The sequence below is a fragment of the Strongylocentrotus purpuratus genome, unplaced genomic scaffold (assembly GCF_000002235.5).
Source record: "Strongylocentrotus purpuratus isolate Spur 01 unplaced genomic scaffold, Spur_5.0 spur5_scaffold_7, whole genome shotgun sequence".
Taxonomy (NCBI): domain Eukaryota; kingdom Metazoa; phylum Echinodermata; class Echinoidea; order Camarodonta; family Strongylocentrotidae; genus Strongylocentrotus; species Strongylocentrotus purpuratus.
Genome location: NW_022145613.1, coordinates 3843874 through 3861190, shown reverse-complemented (window position 1 = coordinate 3861190; position 17317 = coordinate 3843874). Strand labels below are relative to the sequence as shown.

The 17317-nt window shown below is 37.6% G+C and overlaps 1 protein-coding gene across 1 annotated transcript in view; it reads left to right on the top strand.

The window, feature by feature from the left end:
* The window catches only part of LOC100888199, a 72625-nt gene extending 55737 nt beyond the window's left edge, over positions 1-16888 (top strand). The window contains exons 9-13 of the mRNA XM_030974585.1: positions 8173-8314; positions 9146-9289; positions 10269-12188; positions 12656-12797; positions 13180-16888. Coding sequence (XP_030830445.1) covers positions 8173-8314; positions 9146-9289; positions 10269-12188; positions 12656-12797; positions 13180-13781 — 2950 coding nt within the window. The 3' untranslated portion in view covers positions 13782-16888. The remainder of the gene's footprint in view (positions 1-8172; positions 8315-9145; positions 9290-10268; positions 12189-12655; positions 12798-13179) is intronic.
* Positions 16889-17317: the final 429 nt, after the last annotated feature.

Here is a 17317-nt window from a genome sequence, read left to right as displayed (position 1 = left end):
GATGAAAACATACCTCATGTGTATAACTCTCTCTCTCTCTGTTGTCTCATCTATCCCGTTGTCTTCCTCCCATCAATGCCTCATCTATACCTCCTGCTATGAAGGACACATAGTCTCATTCCATGCATAGCTTGGTATTAAGCTCAGCCATGTTGAGAGGTTAGGTACATCAGTAGAAGATGTCCTGTTCGTTTTTAAATTCCTCTTACATTACATTACATGTCCGTTTGACAACTGCCACAGAGCTCAGGTTTAAAGGCAACGTTCAGGCATACACGGTTGTAGGACAGCAGCGAGAATCTGTCTTGTCACTTTCATGATTTCAAATTAAGAACTAGACATTATCCTTTTGAAAGCAATATTTTACAGCATCAGTTATGTGAGATTTTTTTTTAAAGAATTTTATACAAAAAATACCTTCAGGTATTTTGAATGTGAACTCTATGACAGTGAGGGAAACATATGCATTTCTGATATCTTGACACAACAATGTTTCATAGGGCATTTGAAAACTGGAGAGAACTGGAAAGAAAATCCATGTTCCGGTTTCTTATCTTGATCTGTTGTAATGAATGTTTTTAAATAAATATCTGTGACTCTTTTGTATTACAAATGACTAATTTAAAGTTTATTACTGCTTAAAGATATGTTTCATTCGATTTAGGCCAGTATTTTTTTCCTACTTAAAGGAAAAGATATTCTATATGGCGGAACTTGATCTTCGTAAACGAAGGCTCTAGAATAATGATGGGACTGTGTGAGGGAGATCTGTTCCTGAATATTATCTTTAAGTTGATCTCTTGTTTCTTATCTGTCAGTCATTAAGGTATACATGAGGCTGTCCCTGCATTACTGTTGTTCATCCGAGATGGTGTCTTCATTTCTTGGGTATTTGTTTTCATCTAGCTCTATCTGTCATCTTCTCTTCCTGTATATATTCCTCTGCCTCTGTTTTCATCCATATACTTCTCCGTGTCCTGTTGGTCTCTGTTTCCTCTAGCTATCAATGTCTCTGCATGATCCTTACCTGCTCCTCCCTCCCTCCCCTCTCTCTGTCTCTACCTCTACCTTGTGTTCCTTTTTTATCCTCACTTTTAAACAGTATCTATCTTGAAAGCTCTCATTCCATCTATTCCTTTCTGCCATTCTCAGACTCTTATATTTTCCAGTTCTCTCTATCAATACCCTATCTTTCTCTCCCCCTCTCTCTCTCTGTCTCTCTCTCTCTCTCTCTCTCTCTCTCTCTCTATCCCCTCTCTCTCTCTCTCTCTCGCTATCCCTCCCTCCCTCATTCTCTCCCTCCCTCTCTCTCTCTCTCTCTCTCTTTCTCTATCCCCCTCTCTCTCTCTCTCTCTCTCTCTCTCTCTCTCGCTATCCCTCCCTCCCTCTTTCTCTCCCTCTCTCTCTCTCTCTCTCTCTCTCTCTCTCTCTTTCTTTCCATCTCTCTCCCTTTCTTTCCATCTCTCTCCTTTCCTGTGTTATGTTCTGTTTCTCTCCTCTCCTATCACCATCCTCTGTCCTGTCTGTTCTGTCACATCCGGAGCTGACGTTAGTCTGACTCTGGAATCCATAACATACACACACACACATAAGATCACCATCTTCATTAGAGGTCTGCTAAACCTTCTTGGATTTAGAATGAGGAGTTATCTTGCACTGCTTCACAAAAAGGAACCCAAGGACATTGTGTTTCTTTTATGTCTCACAATACTTTCACATAATGCAAATGGATTCTGAATACTCTCCCATTTTGTGCTCTTTTGTGGATTATGTTTGTTACTCTGACTTCTGCGTCTCCCCTCCGAAGGCCAGTTTGATATCCATCAAACTGATATCTCTTTCACTCAACATTTATGATTTGCTTTGTACAAGTAAGGAGAACCATGATTAACAGGAGCATCTTACAGATTTGCCTGCAAGGAATTTCATTATTTGCTGCTCTATGGTGATAAACATTTCTGCTGGTTTTTGGAGATCGACAGACTTGAGATTAAAGCATTTCTGCTAAATGTATATTACCTTTCAACACATAAGGTTAGCTTTTCTTTTCTAGCAGTGATAATACTTTGCTATGGTAACCTGTAATTCAAATGAAATTTCTGGTAGTGGTACTATGTTGATTTGTCATGAGATTTCAGTACTGATCTTCCGTTCTAGATACAGCAGATTGTGTTGTGTACCTGATGTGATACAGTCTGTTCAAGATGGGGTCATTCGGAGAGACTTTAGTTTGAGAAGATGGCAGGGTTGTATAGAAACAAAACAGGACGTGGTCCTCTAGCTATGGCTGCACCTAGCAAGATATGAAAGATAGCTTACGTTCCACTCCTTTTGTGTACCTATTCCTTGTTATTTGAGTTCTAGCAGATAAGAATTATTTTCCTGAACTGTAACTACCAAACATGTATATGTTTTCAACATTTTTTTTTATTGTGAGTTAGTAATATAGCATGATAATATAAAATCAATATACATGTAACTCATGGAAAAGTGCAGGCCCTGAGAGGATATTTTAGGGCAGGATCCTTGCAGATCGAAACAAAAAAAAATCCAAAAAATTTGGAAATGAATGTCTTTCTTTTTAAACTAATAAAGCTAATAAAACAGGACATTGGTGCGCTAACAAAATACAGACACTTTGAATTGAGCGTAACAACTTTTGAATGCAGTAGGGATTGTAGGTCCTTATCAAAACATTATCATCAGCAAACCAGACATTCTTAGCCACAAAGGGGGCTTGATCCCATCAATTTCGTTGTTAAATGGGACAATCAGAGACAGAAATTGTCTAGTCACAATAGTATTAAACCATGACCCGGATTACTCCTGTGAATAACTGATGTTAAACTATTGTAAAGAGATAACCATTTTGAGACGCAGGTGCAGGGGTATTCTGATGGTTCTGTCATGGATATAATAAATAAGCAAATGAAAATACATACATGTACATTTCTGCCTTCTGGTAGTGGAATTAATGCTAGTAATCAAAGATATCTTATCTTTGGTTTTTCAAAGCTAGAATGACATAGTATATGAGATAACTACCTCCCGGCCCAAAACAAGACCAAATTGTTGTAGAAGGCCATGATTTTTCAAACCACATACAATTTATCCTTCTATATAAGCATGGTTAAAGACTCTATGTCCAGTTATCTTTATCTAGGAACCATATAAAGGCATCCTGTTTTTCATTTCACACATTTTGATATATTTAGGTGAAAATATTTCAGTCCTTACTCATCAATGTTTGCTGAACACATAACACCAGTCATCAGCTTGCATTACAAAACAGTGTAGCGCAGAATATTGACCATTGCACAATTGTACTGGTATGCTTTGCGTAATGCAAATTCTATCATGCTCTGCATAAATCCTAGGGCTTTAGTGAGCATGATCTGTTCAGCTGTTGCGTTATTATGACCATGGATATCCATGTTATGACATAAAGCTGCTGCAGTATGGATGTATTTTTATCCTGAATTAATGAACATCATTATCCATATTGATTTTAAAAGCTCACTGCATGTAGAGGGGTATTGGAAAAGGTAACAAAGGTTGCTGAAGTCCAGGATTTTGGGGTATTTAATGGGGACTTGCGGCAAACATTTTGAACAGTTCTCATGGTCTGCACCATTTTCAGAACTCTTTTCATACAATCTACATATGATACAGGAATTACTTGAAAGTAAATACATCCCCCTCCCCCCTAAAAAAAAAATTATATAAATTGAATTTTTATACATTATTTAACAGGTTTTATTTCAGGTGAAGAAATTCCCTTTAACCATTATGAAGGGGAAATAACAACCTGTGACTTTTCCGTCCTGATATTAATGGCAAATAATAAATTGTATGAGTTTCAGAATTATTTCATAGTAAGGAGGAAAACATATCTTTCCCCCTGAGGCAACAACTTGGGTCCAGGGTTTTGTCAATATTTATGAAGTTCTTCACAAATAGAATATCTCTAACTATCCCGATATGACATTTATCAATATTGATACTCCTCTTAAAATTGCCCTCTCATTCTTATTCTATTGCAGACTTTGTGCTCTTGATTTGGCAAAATACCAGCAATATTTTATCCTTTTCATTCGTAATCCGCACTCAAAACAGAGTGCTGCACTAGAGGTTAAAATGAAATTCCTCAAAGCAGTCTATTCTCATTGCCATATTTATGGCCGTCATTTTTTACTTAATTTTTTTTATTTCATCATAATGAGTTGTTTGTGTACTCATTTGACTGTGCTTGAAACTTGCACCAAGCATGTTATGATGGTATTAACACTGATTTTGAAATGGTAGAAAATCATCACAAATGTTTTGCTTTCATCATTTCCATCATAATATGAATGATATGTGGGTTGTTTAGACTTTTCATATCTCTCCTTGTTATCTACATGAACCTTTTATTACAACTACATGTGAAAGAGTGCTCCAGTGAGCATCTCCTCAATGGGATCATATCTTTAGCAAGCCTGCATGTCCTTATGTAGCCTGTGGCCATGAAGACAATATGAAGACCAAACATATGGACGAATCAATCTCCACTTTTCAAGATCTTATGTGAATAAGTGCCATTGAGCTCTTCATTTTCCATTCTGAAAGCTGAAATCAAGTATAACCCCATTTTTAGAGGGTGTTGAGGTTGATTCCCATTAATTTATCCCCAGCTATGCAGCCATGCAAAGGGGCTGCGCACCACAAGCATATGCAGGTACATCAGGCAATGGGAACAGCGCTCCTGCACTTGTCGGTCTAGAGTCAAAGTTATTCTATTGTCGTGAATGGTAGGCATCTCATTGTGAACGTGAACTTAGCCGTGAGTGGCTGCACAATGCAGCGTACAGGGAGATCTGTCATATCAGCGGGGGTTACATTCATCTCTGGTTTTAAGTGTCATCTGAGGTCCTTTATGTCATGATGGGCCAATTGATTGTCTAGTTCCTTCTTTCTCTTTCTCTTTCTTTCTCTCTCTCTCTCTCTCTCTCTCTCTCTCTCTCTTTTCTTTCCCCTGGCTTCTCACTCACTCTTTCCCCCCCTCTCAATCTCTTTCACTCTGTCTTTTTCATTTTTTTTCTTTCCTACCCTTTCTCCATCCATCCATCTTTCTCCACCCACTCGCTTCTCTCCCTCTCTACCTGATATATATATTCTCTGCCTCTTCTATTTTTCTCTCTTCTGTTTATTCTCTTTCTCTCTCATCCCTCTCTCTTTGTTTCTTCTCTCTCTCTCTCTCTCTCTCTGCTTTCTCTCCCTCTCCTTTTCTGTTCTTTTTATTTACCTCTCTCTCTCTCTCCCTCCCACACTCTATTTCTCTTTCTCTCTGTTCTTCCCTCCCCTCTCTCTCTCTCTCTCTCTCTGTTCTCCCCCTCTCTCCCTCCCCTCTCTCTCTCTCTCTCTCTCTCTCTCTCTCTCTCTCTCTCCCTCCATCTCTCAGGATCTCTCCTTTCATTGGTTGTAAACCTAGTTAAATGGCTAGTGTCACCTTGTAGTTGTTCACTCAGCGGGTTGTCATTGGACAGAGTGATACCATAGCTGTGACAGTGTGATTGTGAGTGCAGAGTGATGTCTTCAACTAGAGATCCAGTATTGCATTTCTTACTGAGTTAATGTATTCAAACAGGAGGATATCATCAGTTAGAACTTGCAGATGGCGGACATATTTCAGAGTTTGATCCGACAGAATTTAGGGTATATCTCCTGTTTTGATCATCGCCGCAATGAACTTCATACCCTGGCCTAAGGCTGCAACATACATGTACATTTTTTTCTGTTGTGATATATGTGATGAAACTGGTATAAACACTGAATTAACTTGTCATCCTCATTGTTTCAAAACGAATCTTGATCAAAGTGAGGTAGCATGGTCTTCTTGGCTGAATATGATCTGTGCAAGACAGTCTGCTTTTAACAGAAGACTGAGAGGACGGTATATTTCCAACCATTCAGTTTGAAGTTTGGACCCCTCCGTATCTCAATCCACATGCAAGTCTGGATTTCCTTGTGGATCTATAAAGGATGTAACTTTTGGATTATGGAGTATTTCCCTTTGAAGTAAAAATTGGCATATATATATACTGCATTATAATGAGGATATGTATGTATGCATATCTGTGGATGTTTTTGGCCTTGTACATTTCGCAACTAGGAAGGAAGTTTGGAATCCTGTGATGGATAGCCTTTGATTGCAATTCTCCCTTGCTGCTACACAACCATGGACGTGAAGGAATTCTCTTTGTGACAGAAGATTTATTGGAATTCCATTTGCCTTTTGGGTCGTGTTGACAATGGGATTGTACAAAATGAATAATGGAAAGATGAGGTGAGTTTTAGAGGTTGTACGGCACAAGCTCCTTCACAATTTCTTTGTGGCAACTGCAGGACACTTTACCTTATATTATTAACCTAAAACCCTAACCCTAAACATATTTGCAGCCCTAACCCTAAACTTATATAGGCCTACTTTCGACTGACATGAGCGCTATACAAGAACCCATTATTATTATTATTATTATTATTATTATTAAATAAAGTGTGGATCAATTTTCACAGGAGCAATCGTTGAATCACCTTGTTGCAAGGTCTTCGGGAATATTTATCTAGGTGATTGGGTCTAGGGAACCTCTCAATGTTTTGTATCATTTTACCAATCAATTTATTTTCCAATTTGGTTCCAATGGTTGAGCACCAATGAGCCAAATCTGTTAGATGATGATTTGAATTGGCTTTTTTTCTTGTGGTTTGTTTACCATGTGGCTGTAGGGACATATGGCAGTTTTGTATTGCATTTATATAAACTGGAGTGAAGGCACTTGTCATATTCACTGTGTAAATTCTTGATACTTTCTCAGACTTCTTTTTAGCAGTGTAGACACACGTAGGTCTATAAATAGATGAGGTGAATTATTCCACCCGCCCCTCCCTTCATTTAACCCATTACTTACTAGAATAGTGTGGCTCCTGTATTGAAGCCTATGGGAGATATAAAACTCAGTAATCAATGGGTTAAACAAACCAACATGGCTCTACATCAACATTTCTCCAGGGGTCTAGAGCAAATTACTGGAGGTTTGTGTGCACCAGACATCCTTATTAATTTGATATTTTGGCAGTCTTCAGTGACATAAGGAGAGGAAGGTCTGTTTTACAGGATTCTGGCCTGATTAGAATCAAGCCCAATTTTTACCCATCATTTAATCTTGTATCCTCACTCCCCCCCCCCCCCCCCAAAAAAAAAAAAAATAAATAAATAAATAAATAAATAAATAAAAAAAATATATATATATATATATCTCTGTTTATAGTACTAGGTATACAATAATATTAGGTATGGTGAAAAGTAATTGAAGCCATAAGCAGTCACCCATAACAAATCAATCAAACCAAACCATCAAAGATCAAATATTATAAGGGAATGCCATTATTATTTCGATAGCTATAAATGCTGACAAGTTGATGGATGAAAGACGTGTTGAAACGAGGGAAGCTGCTGCAATACATCACTCCACTCTGCAGTGTACTTTTGTCTTGATAGGTTATGTATACATTTCCATAGCGACAAAGATAACAGAGATTTGTACATGTGTATTATCAATGTAAACATGAATGAGTGTGTTAGGCTCATCATGAATAGAATAGGGATGCAATGTTCTCTCTGAACTAGATTTTGGTCTGACGCCTTCCCTCGCATTGTTGGTTTACTCTCTCTTTTTCATCCTTCTGTATTTTGCTCTAATCTTTAGTGTATAATGGATAAATGGAAACAACATATACATTTTTTTCTTTCTATGGCCTCAATATTTATAATTTAAAGAAATGATACTTTTATATGTAGCTCTCACTTTTCTTTCTCTCTTCCTCTCTCTCTCTCTCTCTCTCTCTCTCTCTCTCTCCCTCTCTCTGTTTCTATGTCTCTCTCTTTCTCACCCTTACCCTCTGTCTGTAAGTCTCTGTATCTTGATTTATTCATCCACCTGGCTCTCAATCAAGAGGATGAGGTTTGAATCCTAGCCAGGCAATAAGACTTTATTAGTTTGGATATCTCCCTTTCTATCTCTTGCTGTGGCTATCTCAGACACTTATCTCTTGTCTATTTATTAATCTTATACTGACTCTTACAATACTTTGATAATATTATGTAACAATGATATCATCTTACTCTCTTTGTAGTTCTCAGAGCATCGAGGAGAGGGCATCAGTCCAGAGCATGTCAACGGAATCCCTCCAGTCAGCTAACTCCTTAGGATCATCGGCCGACTGGGATTCACCGAGCAAGAACAGCTCTACCTCCAAGCAGCCCTCTACCCCACTGGTAAGATCAGGTTACTTTTCACTGAAATCTGTCAGGCTCTACTGCAGAATAATACTCCACCGTGCATGTTGGAGCTGAGTTTAGGTTAAGGTTAGGCGTAAGGTTAGGTGTAGAGTTATGGTTGGGGTTAAGGTTAGGTTTAGGGTTATGTGTAGGTGTAAGGTAATGTGTGGTGTTAGGGTTAGGGTTAATGTTAGGATAAAGGTTAGGTGTAGGTTAGGTGTAGGTTTAGGACTAAGGATCAGGATTAAGGCTGCCAATACTGCTGCGAGATTGTATATTCTTCTGTTGTTCCACCCAACAAACCTGTGAAGGTTCACTTAGCAGCAGAATGTACACACAATTTTTCTGAAATTCCTTAAAAATACAGGGGCAATTTTTTCAGAAAACTGTGTTTATTTTACAAACCATGATCAAATGAAAATGAGGGGTGCTTATGTTTTTTATATCTGCAAGGTTATGGTATTTTAATATTGGAATGCTGAGGGTAAGTATATCCTTGAGCCTTCTGTAAATCTCCTTGAAAGTGTAAATATAGAGTTTCTTGATAATTAGCCTCCTTTAAAATGCTAAAAAGAGGGTTGCAGATATTCATATTTCTGGATTTTGCATTGAATACGGGAGTCATTAACAAAGAATATTATGCGAATAGTTAAAGGACTGTTTCCATACTTATCTTCAGGATGAGGGGAAAATATTCCAAAATGACTTTCTAATTTTCAATACTTTTCACCATTTCCCCCCAGTCATCATGTGTTACAGTACTTCTTTTCTTCTGCCTTGAATATAAGAAATGTTTTAGATCATTTTCATCTTGTTTCTTGTTTCCAGGGCAACCTGTTATCCAGCGATTCAGAATCAGAGGAGGAGGAGGAGAGTGTTAACTTTGTTGATATGTGGAAGGCCAGATCTACTCCGCCCATTAAACTACCAGACTGGGATCCAAATAAGAGCATTGAGGAGCATAGGAAGAGGGTAAGTTTGCCCCCATTGGGTCATAATCACACCCCTTCTAACCCCTATAGGGTGCAGGATAAGAACAAATATCTTCTATTGTTGTAGAGAAAACCTTCTCTTTTATTTAAAAAAAAATGTGGGTACATGTAGGTTGTGGAACAAAATGTATTGGCACATAAAGGTTCTTCCAAAAAGCAAAATGCTTCATTGATAATGATGTCTTAGTTTACCTATTACTAGAATGTATAAAGAGATACAGTGCTTATTTAATGTGGCTTGAAATTGCCCTATTCTTTCTACATAATAATATGTACAATGTAGAGACTAAAACAGATAGATGTAAAGGGTTTTTTATCAACCCAATATATTGAAATACAATGATCCTTATTTTACATGTCAGACAGACACGATTAGAATCCATGATACTGCACCTGGCTTGCAGCCATAACATATAGATCTGTTTTTCTCATATGTGTGAATCAGACTCTAAATGTGCTGACTACTTCAATAGATCAATTGATCTCTTTTAAGTGGCAGGTGCATACTACGTCATGGTTTAAAAGGACCAGTCCAAAAGAATGCTGGTATTCTATGTTCAAGATATCAGCTTTAGATACTACTTCTGTACAGATATATAGTATATACCACAATTCCATTCTTAATGACACTAAAAACTAATTTTAAACATTTATTTATTTTATTTTGTTTCCAGGAATCCAAACGGTGTAACAATAATGAAGAATACAAGAAAACAGTGTTTGATAACAAATACTACAACAAAGAAAATTAACCATCAAATTATTCCTGTGGATTACCAAAAGAAATCAATTATCTATTTGATACTCTTCTTATTTGCTGATGGTATGATACCTAAATAATTCAATACTTAGAGATTAATAGGTATGAATAATATTACAATATAATAATTACAAACTTTCAGTAGACTGTGAAATGAAGTATGCGCTCAAACACTTTTTTTTTCTCACTGATTTTGCAGGTGAGGGAGTCATTAGAGAGATCAGAGAGCGCCAGTTCAGCATCTAGTGAGCAATGGATCCTGAGCTATCCCTTACCAGAAGACCCCTTGACCAGAGGTGGACGGTCAAGCACTACGGCACCAAGCAGCAGGCAAAGCAGTGTGGGCAGTATGACCAGACAGGACTCTTCCCATTCTAGATCAGGGGTGAGCTGCGATGCGGACAGGAAGATCCTGCAGGAACTCTTGGAGAAGGAACGGAAAGCCCAGAGCAGGAGCAACAGCAGCGATAGCAGTCCAGAGGGGAGAAAGGAGAACCAGCAAGTCGAGGGTTCAAACCTCAGTTTAGGTGACAAATCCATCATGTGTGATTTCATGTCCAGCATAATGGCAGAGGTGAAACTGGAGGATGCTCGTCCAGGAGGGAAACCAAAATCCAAAGGGTCGAAGGATGATTTGACCCGGCCCAAGAAGCTGAGCAGTCCGTTCATTAGATCTCAGAGTATGAGAGCTCCACCAAAGCCATCAAGACCAGAAAGGACAAGAATACCAAGTGGTGGAAACAACAAGGTTAATACAAATATTCCAAAGCCACAAGCTGCCAATAGCAAGTCTATTGCAAGTGCCAAGAAAATGGACACAACTAGTACTAAATCACCAAAAACTGTTCAGCAGAATCATTCATCAAATGAAAGCAAAAAGAGTGGAAGTGGGCTGACGAGAACTTTCATGCCCAAAGCTTTCACAAAAACTGCTAATAAAGCTGCATCAGACAGTCCTAATACAAATCCCTCACGGTCTGGAGTTGCCAGTCCTGCAGCTTCAGAGAAGCCTGGAGGAAAGACCAAGAAATCAAATGTGAAGAATGGGAAAGGAAAAGGCAAAGGGAATGAATGTACTAAGTCAACAGGTGCTAAGGACCCTGAATCAGGTAACAAGGAGTCCAAGAGTAAAAGTAAAATACCTCAGTTAATCAGACAGGGTTTCAAACCAAGTCCATGGAAAGGGGATTCAAGTAAGAAAAAGGGCACATCAAGAAAAGAAATCGTTGTAGAGTCTCCTAAAACATCACCAGCAGGGAGCGAAATGTTGAGGACAGAAACTCCATCAGATTCCAACAAGAGTGCTTTCACAGAAGTTTTTTCTCTGACCAAACAATCAAGCTTCGTTGTAGACAATGTGCCTTTCATTGATGATTCTTCTAAAAGTCCTAACAAAGATAACAATCCAAACCAGACTCCTTCACCAAATGATGAGAAGAATCCTTTCACCAGCCATTTAGATCAACGAGGTGAAGCGCTCTGTGGACAGTCTCCTAAGCTGAGTCCTAGGCTTCTTCAGAGACTACGTGCCAGTGGGATTGAACTTGCGAATAGCAGCGGTTCTGACAATGACTCTGTCTTCCTTCCAGATGAACCGCGTCCTAGTACGCTGCAGGTTGATCCGGCACTACCATGTCAGATGAGTAACGGTAGTGTTACAAGGCACTGTCAACAGACAGAAAGAACAGAGAATGGTTCGTCCTCAGAACTGCACTTAGATCAGAAGGAGATTGAAGACATCAAGAATGGACTCCTTGTAAGCGAATCTGATGCTCTCAGCATTGGCAGTTGGAGTGCTAAGTCAAGTGAATTTGGGCTTAAGAATTCCTTTTTGTTTGGGAATGGGGATTTTGGAAATGTTGGGACGCCGACCAGCAGAAGCCTTGGTCGAGGAAGCCTCGGGAGAGAAAGCATCGGGAGAGGAAGTATGGCGCCTTCTGTGTCGTCCAACCCTGAGGATGCCACAGGAGGAAGAGCAGCAGATGACGAGGTGGATCCCAAGAAGTATGACGTTCCTCTGGTATCCACTGACATGATGGAGGACTTTGAGGCTGAGGATTTTTGTGATGAAGATGGGATGAGCAGCGACCGAGAGAAAGAGGCACAACTCACGGAAAAGGTAAGTACAAAATCAGAAGTCTCATGATCTCCTGTGTCTCCTACATAGAGCATTATTTTGACTTTTGTCAATAATATTCCTATATATCATACAGTAAATAATTATCTAATGGAAGGAGAGTGTCTAGGTATTCCAGTAATTACAAATCATATATCTATGTTTGTAAAACTCATTTAGATTTGATTTCAATTTGCAAGAGTACATCAAAGGACTATATGATAAGTGTTTTTAAATGTTTTTAATCTCAAGGTTATATTTGTATAGTCCTAGGAAGTTTGATATTGTGGCCTCTACCTAAATGTTAGGACATACACATTTGTTTCAAATGGCAGTGACCAAAATATTTGAATTTCTACCCCAGCATTTCCCCTGGTAATGACCTGTGATATAATGTGTTATAACAACTAAGCTGCTATCATCATGTGAACTTGTCATGTTGATTGGTGTATCTCTTTTTGCTCCATCAGGAACGGGCCAACCTTCTGGATTCTCTCTTTGAGAGCGATGATAGCGAAGGAGGTCTGGATGGCTTCTTAGATGAATCCAGTGAGTCTCTTCTTGACAGCCATCCTGATGAGAAAGAGTTCATGAAGCTCCTCGGTGATAAAGGTAAGTAGCTTTAAATCTCTGAAGGCAGATTATTTTGTCCTAATCCTCTGACAATAATGGAATAGTCTTCACCATCTAAATAAAGATTTAGAAATCCCCTACTGGGGGTTTAATATAGAGCTGCCTTGGAAAGCCAAGATGTTCTGGTATGCAAACACATTTGCTTTATTACAGTTTGTTATACTTTGAAGTATTTGTGCAGGTTTATCATGCATATTCATGTTCATTTAATGCTTTGGTTCTTCATGAATATCAGTCCTGGCACAAATAAAAAAAATTAAATTCCAATGATTTGACACATTAATGTGTTTGTATGAACTAATTTCAGTCTCAGTCATTGCAAATACAAAAGTTATGATAATGTTTCTGCCTTTTGTTCCAGGAATGAAGAGACAAGTGGTACGTCAATCTGTATATTGCCGGGTGTCCCTGATTCAAATGGACGTCTTCTCTCTCTACAATCGCTTTGATGATCAGGAGAAGGAGGCCCTTGCTTGCTTCGACTTCCTGGAGGAGATGTACATGAACAATGCTGGTGAGACGCTCTTCACGGACGACCATCCTTTCTCTGTGATCAGTCCTGGTGTCAGGAGTGGGAACTCGGAGGGTTATGGTAGCAGCGGTGGGATCGGTGATCAGTTTGGTAGTAGAGGTACCATGAAGGAGTGCTTTGATACCGGTCTGATGCAGGCAGGTGATACCACTAGTAGTCTCTTTGGAGATGACCCTTCAGAAGCAACCCTGGTTGGTGAATCCTTTACATCCAAAGGCTCCATAGGAGATGGGTTACATGTGAACAGTGAACCCAGCAGCGGAGACTTCAGCGAGCACTTTGATGGAGATAGTTTCAGCAGCCGCCACAGCAACAAGGTCTTCGATGGCTGCTACGCCATCGGCGACTTCAGCGATCACCTTGGCAACAGGAGCAACCTCTGCTCCAGTATGTCCTCCTCATCAACAGCTAGCTTGTCTTCCCATGAATAATCTGAGATATCTCAGCTTTTTTGCACTTCACTCCATTTTTATCCCCAAACTTGCTTGCCCCGAATATGAGCCTCCATTTTTATATACCATTTGTAAGTTTGATAAACCTCCCTACCCTATGTTTTACCTTTGCAATTTGTAAAGTTCTTTTTATACCTTTTGTAAACTGTATCAACATTTGAATATCATTGGAAGTAATCATTGTGATGTCATTCAAATCATAATTGTTCAATCTCGTTTTTATCAATTGACTATCACTGGCATCAGTTGATTGTTTTCATATTACTTGTTAGATTGTCTGACCATTGTTAATTTTTTTTCTTCCCATTATTATGTGTGATGGGAAACTTGAAGTATGTACATTATCATTATGCAACAGAGAATCTAAGAATGATTTGAATACTTTTTTATTGCTCAGTCACCTAAAGTTATTTTGGTCACAGGTAGGGATATTGATAAGGGATAATGAACTTCATGTTCAGAAATAGGTTAGTGCAATTTGTGAAGGTATTTTTGAACAAACCAAATGGATTTAGACAATTTAAGAAATTTTCTAAACAAGTAAAAGCATTAGCAGTTTCTCCACAAATAGTTTCCAAAATTTGGTGAAACCTTCATGTTAGTCGAGATCAATGTAGATATCTCTTTACTATTGGCAATTAAGTAGCTGACATGTTTTAGAGAAACCAGTGAATGAATTTAAGTAAAGGTAGTTATTTCATTATGGATGAAGAATTGGCTTCATGATACTTCTCAGTTAGTATGATTTGGCAAACGTTAAAGTGTGGGACAAGAAATTATTTTGTATGATCTTACCATGTGCATCGGACAAGTTCAAGCAAGCAGTCATCTAATCATCAAGTCATTATTCTTTCTGTATGTGACAACTACCTCATGATATGTTTCAAAGTGCCACACTCACAATCACAGAATACAGTCTTGCAAAAAAATTGGCATCTGACTTTCATGCTGAACTTGTAGATCTTTGGCGTTGCCAATTTGAACTTAATGTTTTTCTTTTATCGATAGGGACAATCTTAGAGTATAGTCAGTAATGATATTGGAGCATCACGGTAGCATTATTGTATGGTTTTTCTCGTTGTTTTATGTTAACTTTGAAGTGAATATGTGTCCTAGGATTAGTGCAATATCTGTTTAGAGTTTGATGATGTCATCATGTGCTACTGAGTTAATCTTTAACTTGATCATGTTTAATCTCTTGTTTTTCAGAGTCCCAACACTGTACATGTATCGTGCCTATGTTTATTTTTCAGGTATCTCTTCAAGGGTGGTTGCAGAGATAAAGATATGGGGTGGAGATTGCCAGAAAATGACTTAAATTTGGAAATAATTACCCTGTATTAAACACCAAGCAAGGATATCTAAAGACTTTTATAGATTCTTCTCAAACCCAATGATGATAACACGATACCACAGGTCCTTCATGTAATATGGCTTTTAATATAAATGATGTGTTGGCTTAGTTATATAGAGTTTCCATGAACATACCAAAATATGTAAGGATGGGGGTTTTCTTTCTCCTATCATCTGATTTTAGCCATTAAAGAAAAACTACTTCATAATTTTACAATTTTTGGACATATCTGTTGACTAATATGTGGGATTCTGAGTCAACTGATCAATACTGGTGACACATTAAGGTATGAGGTATAAGCTTGAACCAAAGTAAACTCATGAATCTCCGGAACCAAAAATGTATAATTTTTGTCAAGTATTATGAATCACACAGTATCTATACCGTACACTCTCCAGTTTGGACTGCATGTCACAATGGTTTGGGAGTCTCGAGTCTCTGCAACACACTCGTAAGATTGATTTCTATGCACTGATCACTGATGTCTGTCAATCCTCATTTAATTTTGATTTTTAAAGCCAGTCTGTACAGACTCACTCAGGGACGTTCTACTGCATTACATGTGCCATCGGGAAATGGCGATTTTTAAGTTTACGGCATTGACTTTCAAACTTTGTTGTTTGTTTTTCATTTACTTATTCATACATTGCCCTTAAGATGGTTTGAAAAAAATAAGTTTGACAGTTTTGCCTTCTGGATTTGGGTTTGTTGAAGTTTATATATTGCTTGGTGCTAAATTCTGCAGTTTAAATATTTGAAGATGTCTAATTGACCAATTTTATTCTCAGTAAACTGCTGTTGCGAAGGGTACAATTTATTTTTGTGGGGCTGACTCTGAATATTTGATGTTTAGATTTCAAGTTCATTTTGAAGGGGTCATTAAGAGCTTCATTTTCGGTCAACAAATTGGAACTAATTGTTCAGAAGTGGAGGTTTGTTATGTTCTAGTTTGAGCAACTTGTTTAAAAATTCACAAGGTATGAATTAGAAAATACTGTCTTGTACGGAAAGGAGATATAGGAAGATGTAACAAATATGTCAGATTCTGCCTAAAATCTGGACATATTTCCTAAATACTGCAATGATATTTGCATAAAATGCAATCTAAGATAATCATTATTCAAAACATAATATCAAAGTGGAGACCATTCTAAAAGAATATAAGTGATTGAACGTACGGTTTCTGTGTATAGAAAGAGAAAAGAATTGTAAAAAAAATAGATAATATATGTCAAATCAGCATGTTTATGTATTCATATTTATGTACATTAGATGAAATATTCATTAGTTCCACCAGTGTAGTGGAAACTATATTTTCCTTAAATAAAAATAAAGAAACTAAAATTGAAATCATGAATCTTATGATCAAAACTACTCTAAAATAGAAGTAGTTTGCAGAGCAAGAATCTGATATTTTTCAGTTAATTTGCATCTCCATTTGAATTGTGATTTTCTGTTGTGGAAGTCCTTTTTAATTTAGTGATTTTTTATTATCATGTCTGAAATAATTTAATGTATAGGACTGACACAATTTATTGTCGGTTCAACGATTTTCAATTACAATGGTTTGAATGTTTTTAAGTTATTCATTGTTTTTAAGACTTCATTTATGCATATTTCTGTTGTGAGCTTATGTTGTTAATTCAGCATTTGTTTTTTTGTAATTGTTGAAATCATGTGGGCCCAAGAAATGGACCAATTTCACACAAAATATATCATGAAACAAAATCAATTTGTTAGTTGTTGTGATGTAGTTTTCATGAAATTAATGTTTTTCACACAGAGAGATGATGATGATAATTGTGCTAATGATGATAATGATTGTGATAATTATGATGATGATGATAACAGTGATAAAGATGATGATTGAGATGATGATGATAATGATTGGGATGATAATGATGATGATTGTAATGATGATGACAATGATGGTAATGATTATGATGATTGAGATGATGGTGATTTTGATAATGATCGTGATAATGATGACAATAATGATGGTGATCAGAATGGTGATGATGAAGTCGATACTGGGAGACATTGTTGGGGGAGATTGACAATGATAAGATAATGAGGATAGTGATAAGATAATGATGACAATGACAAGATAATGAGGACAATGATAAGATAATGAGGACAGTGATAAGATAATTATAACAAT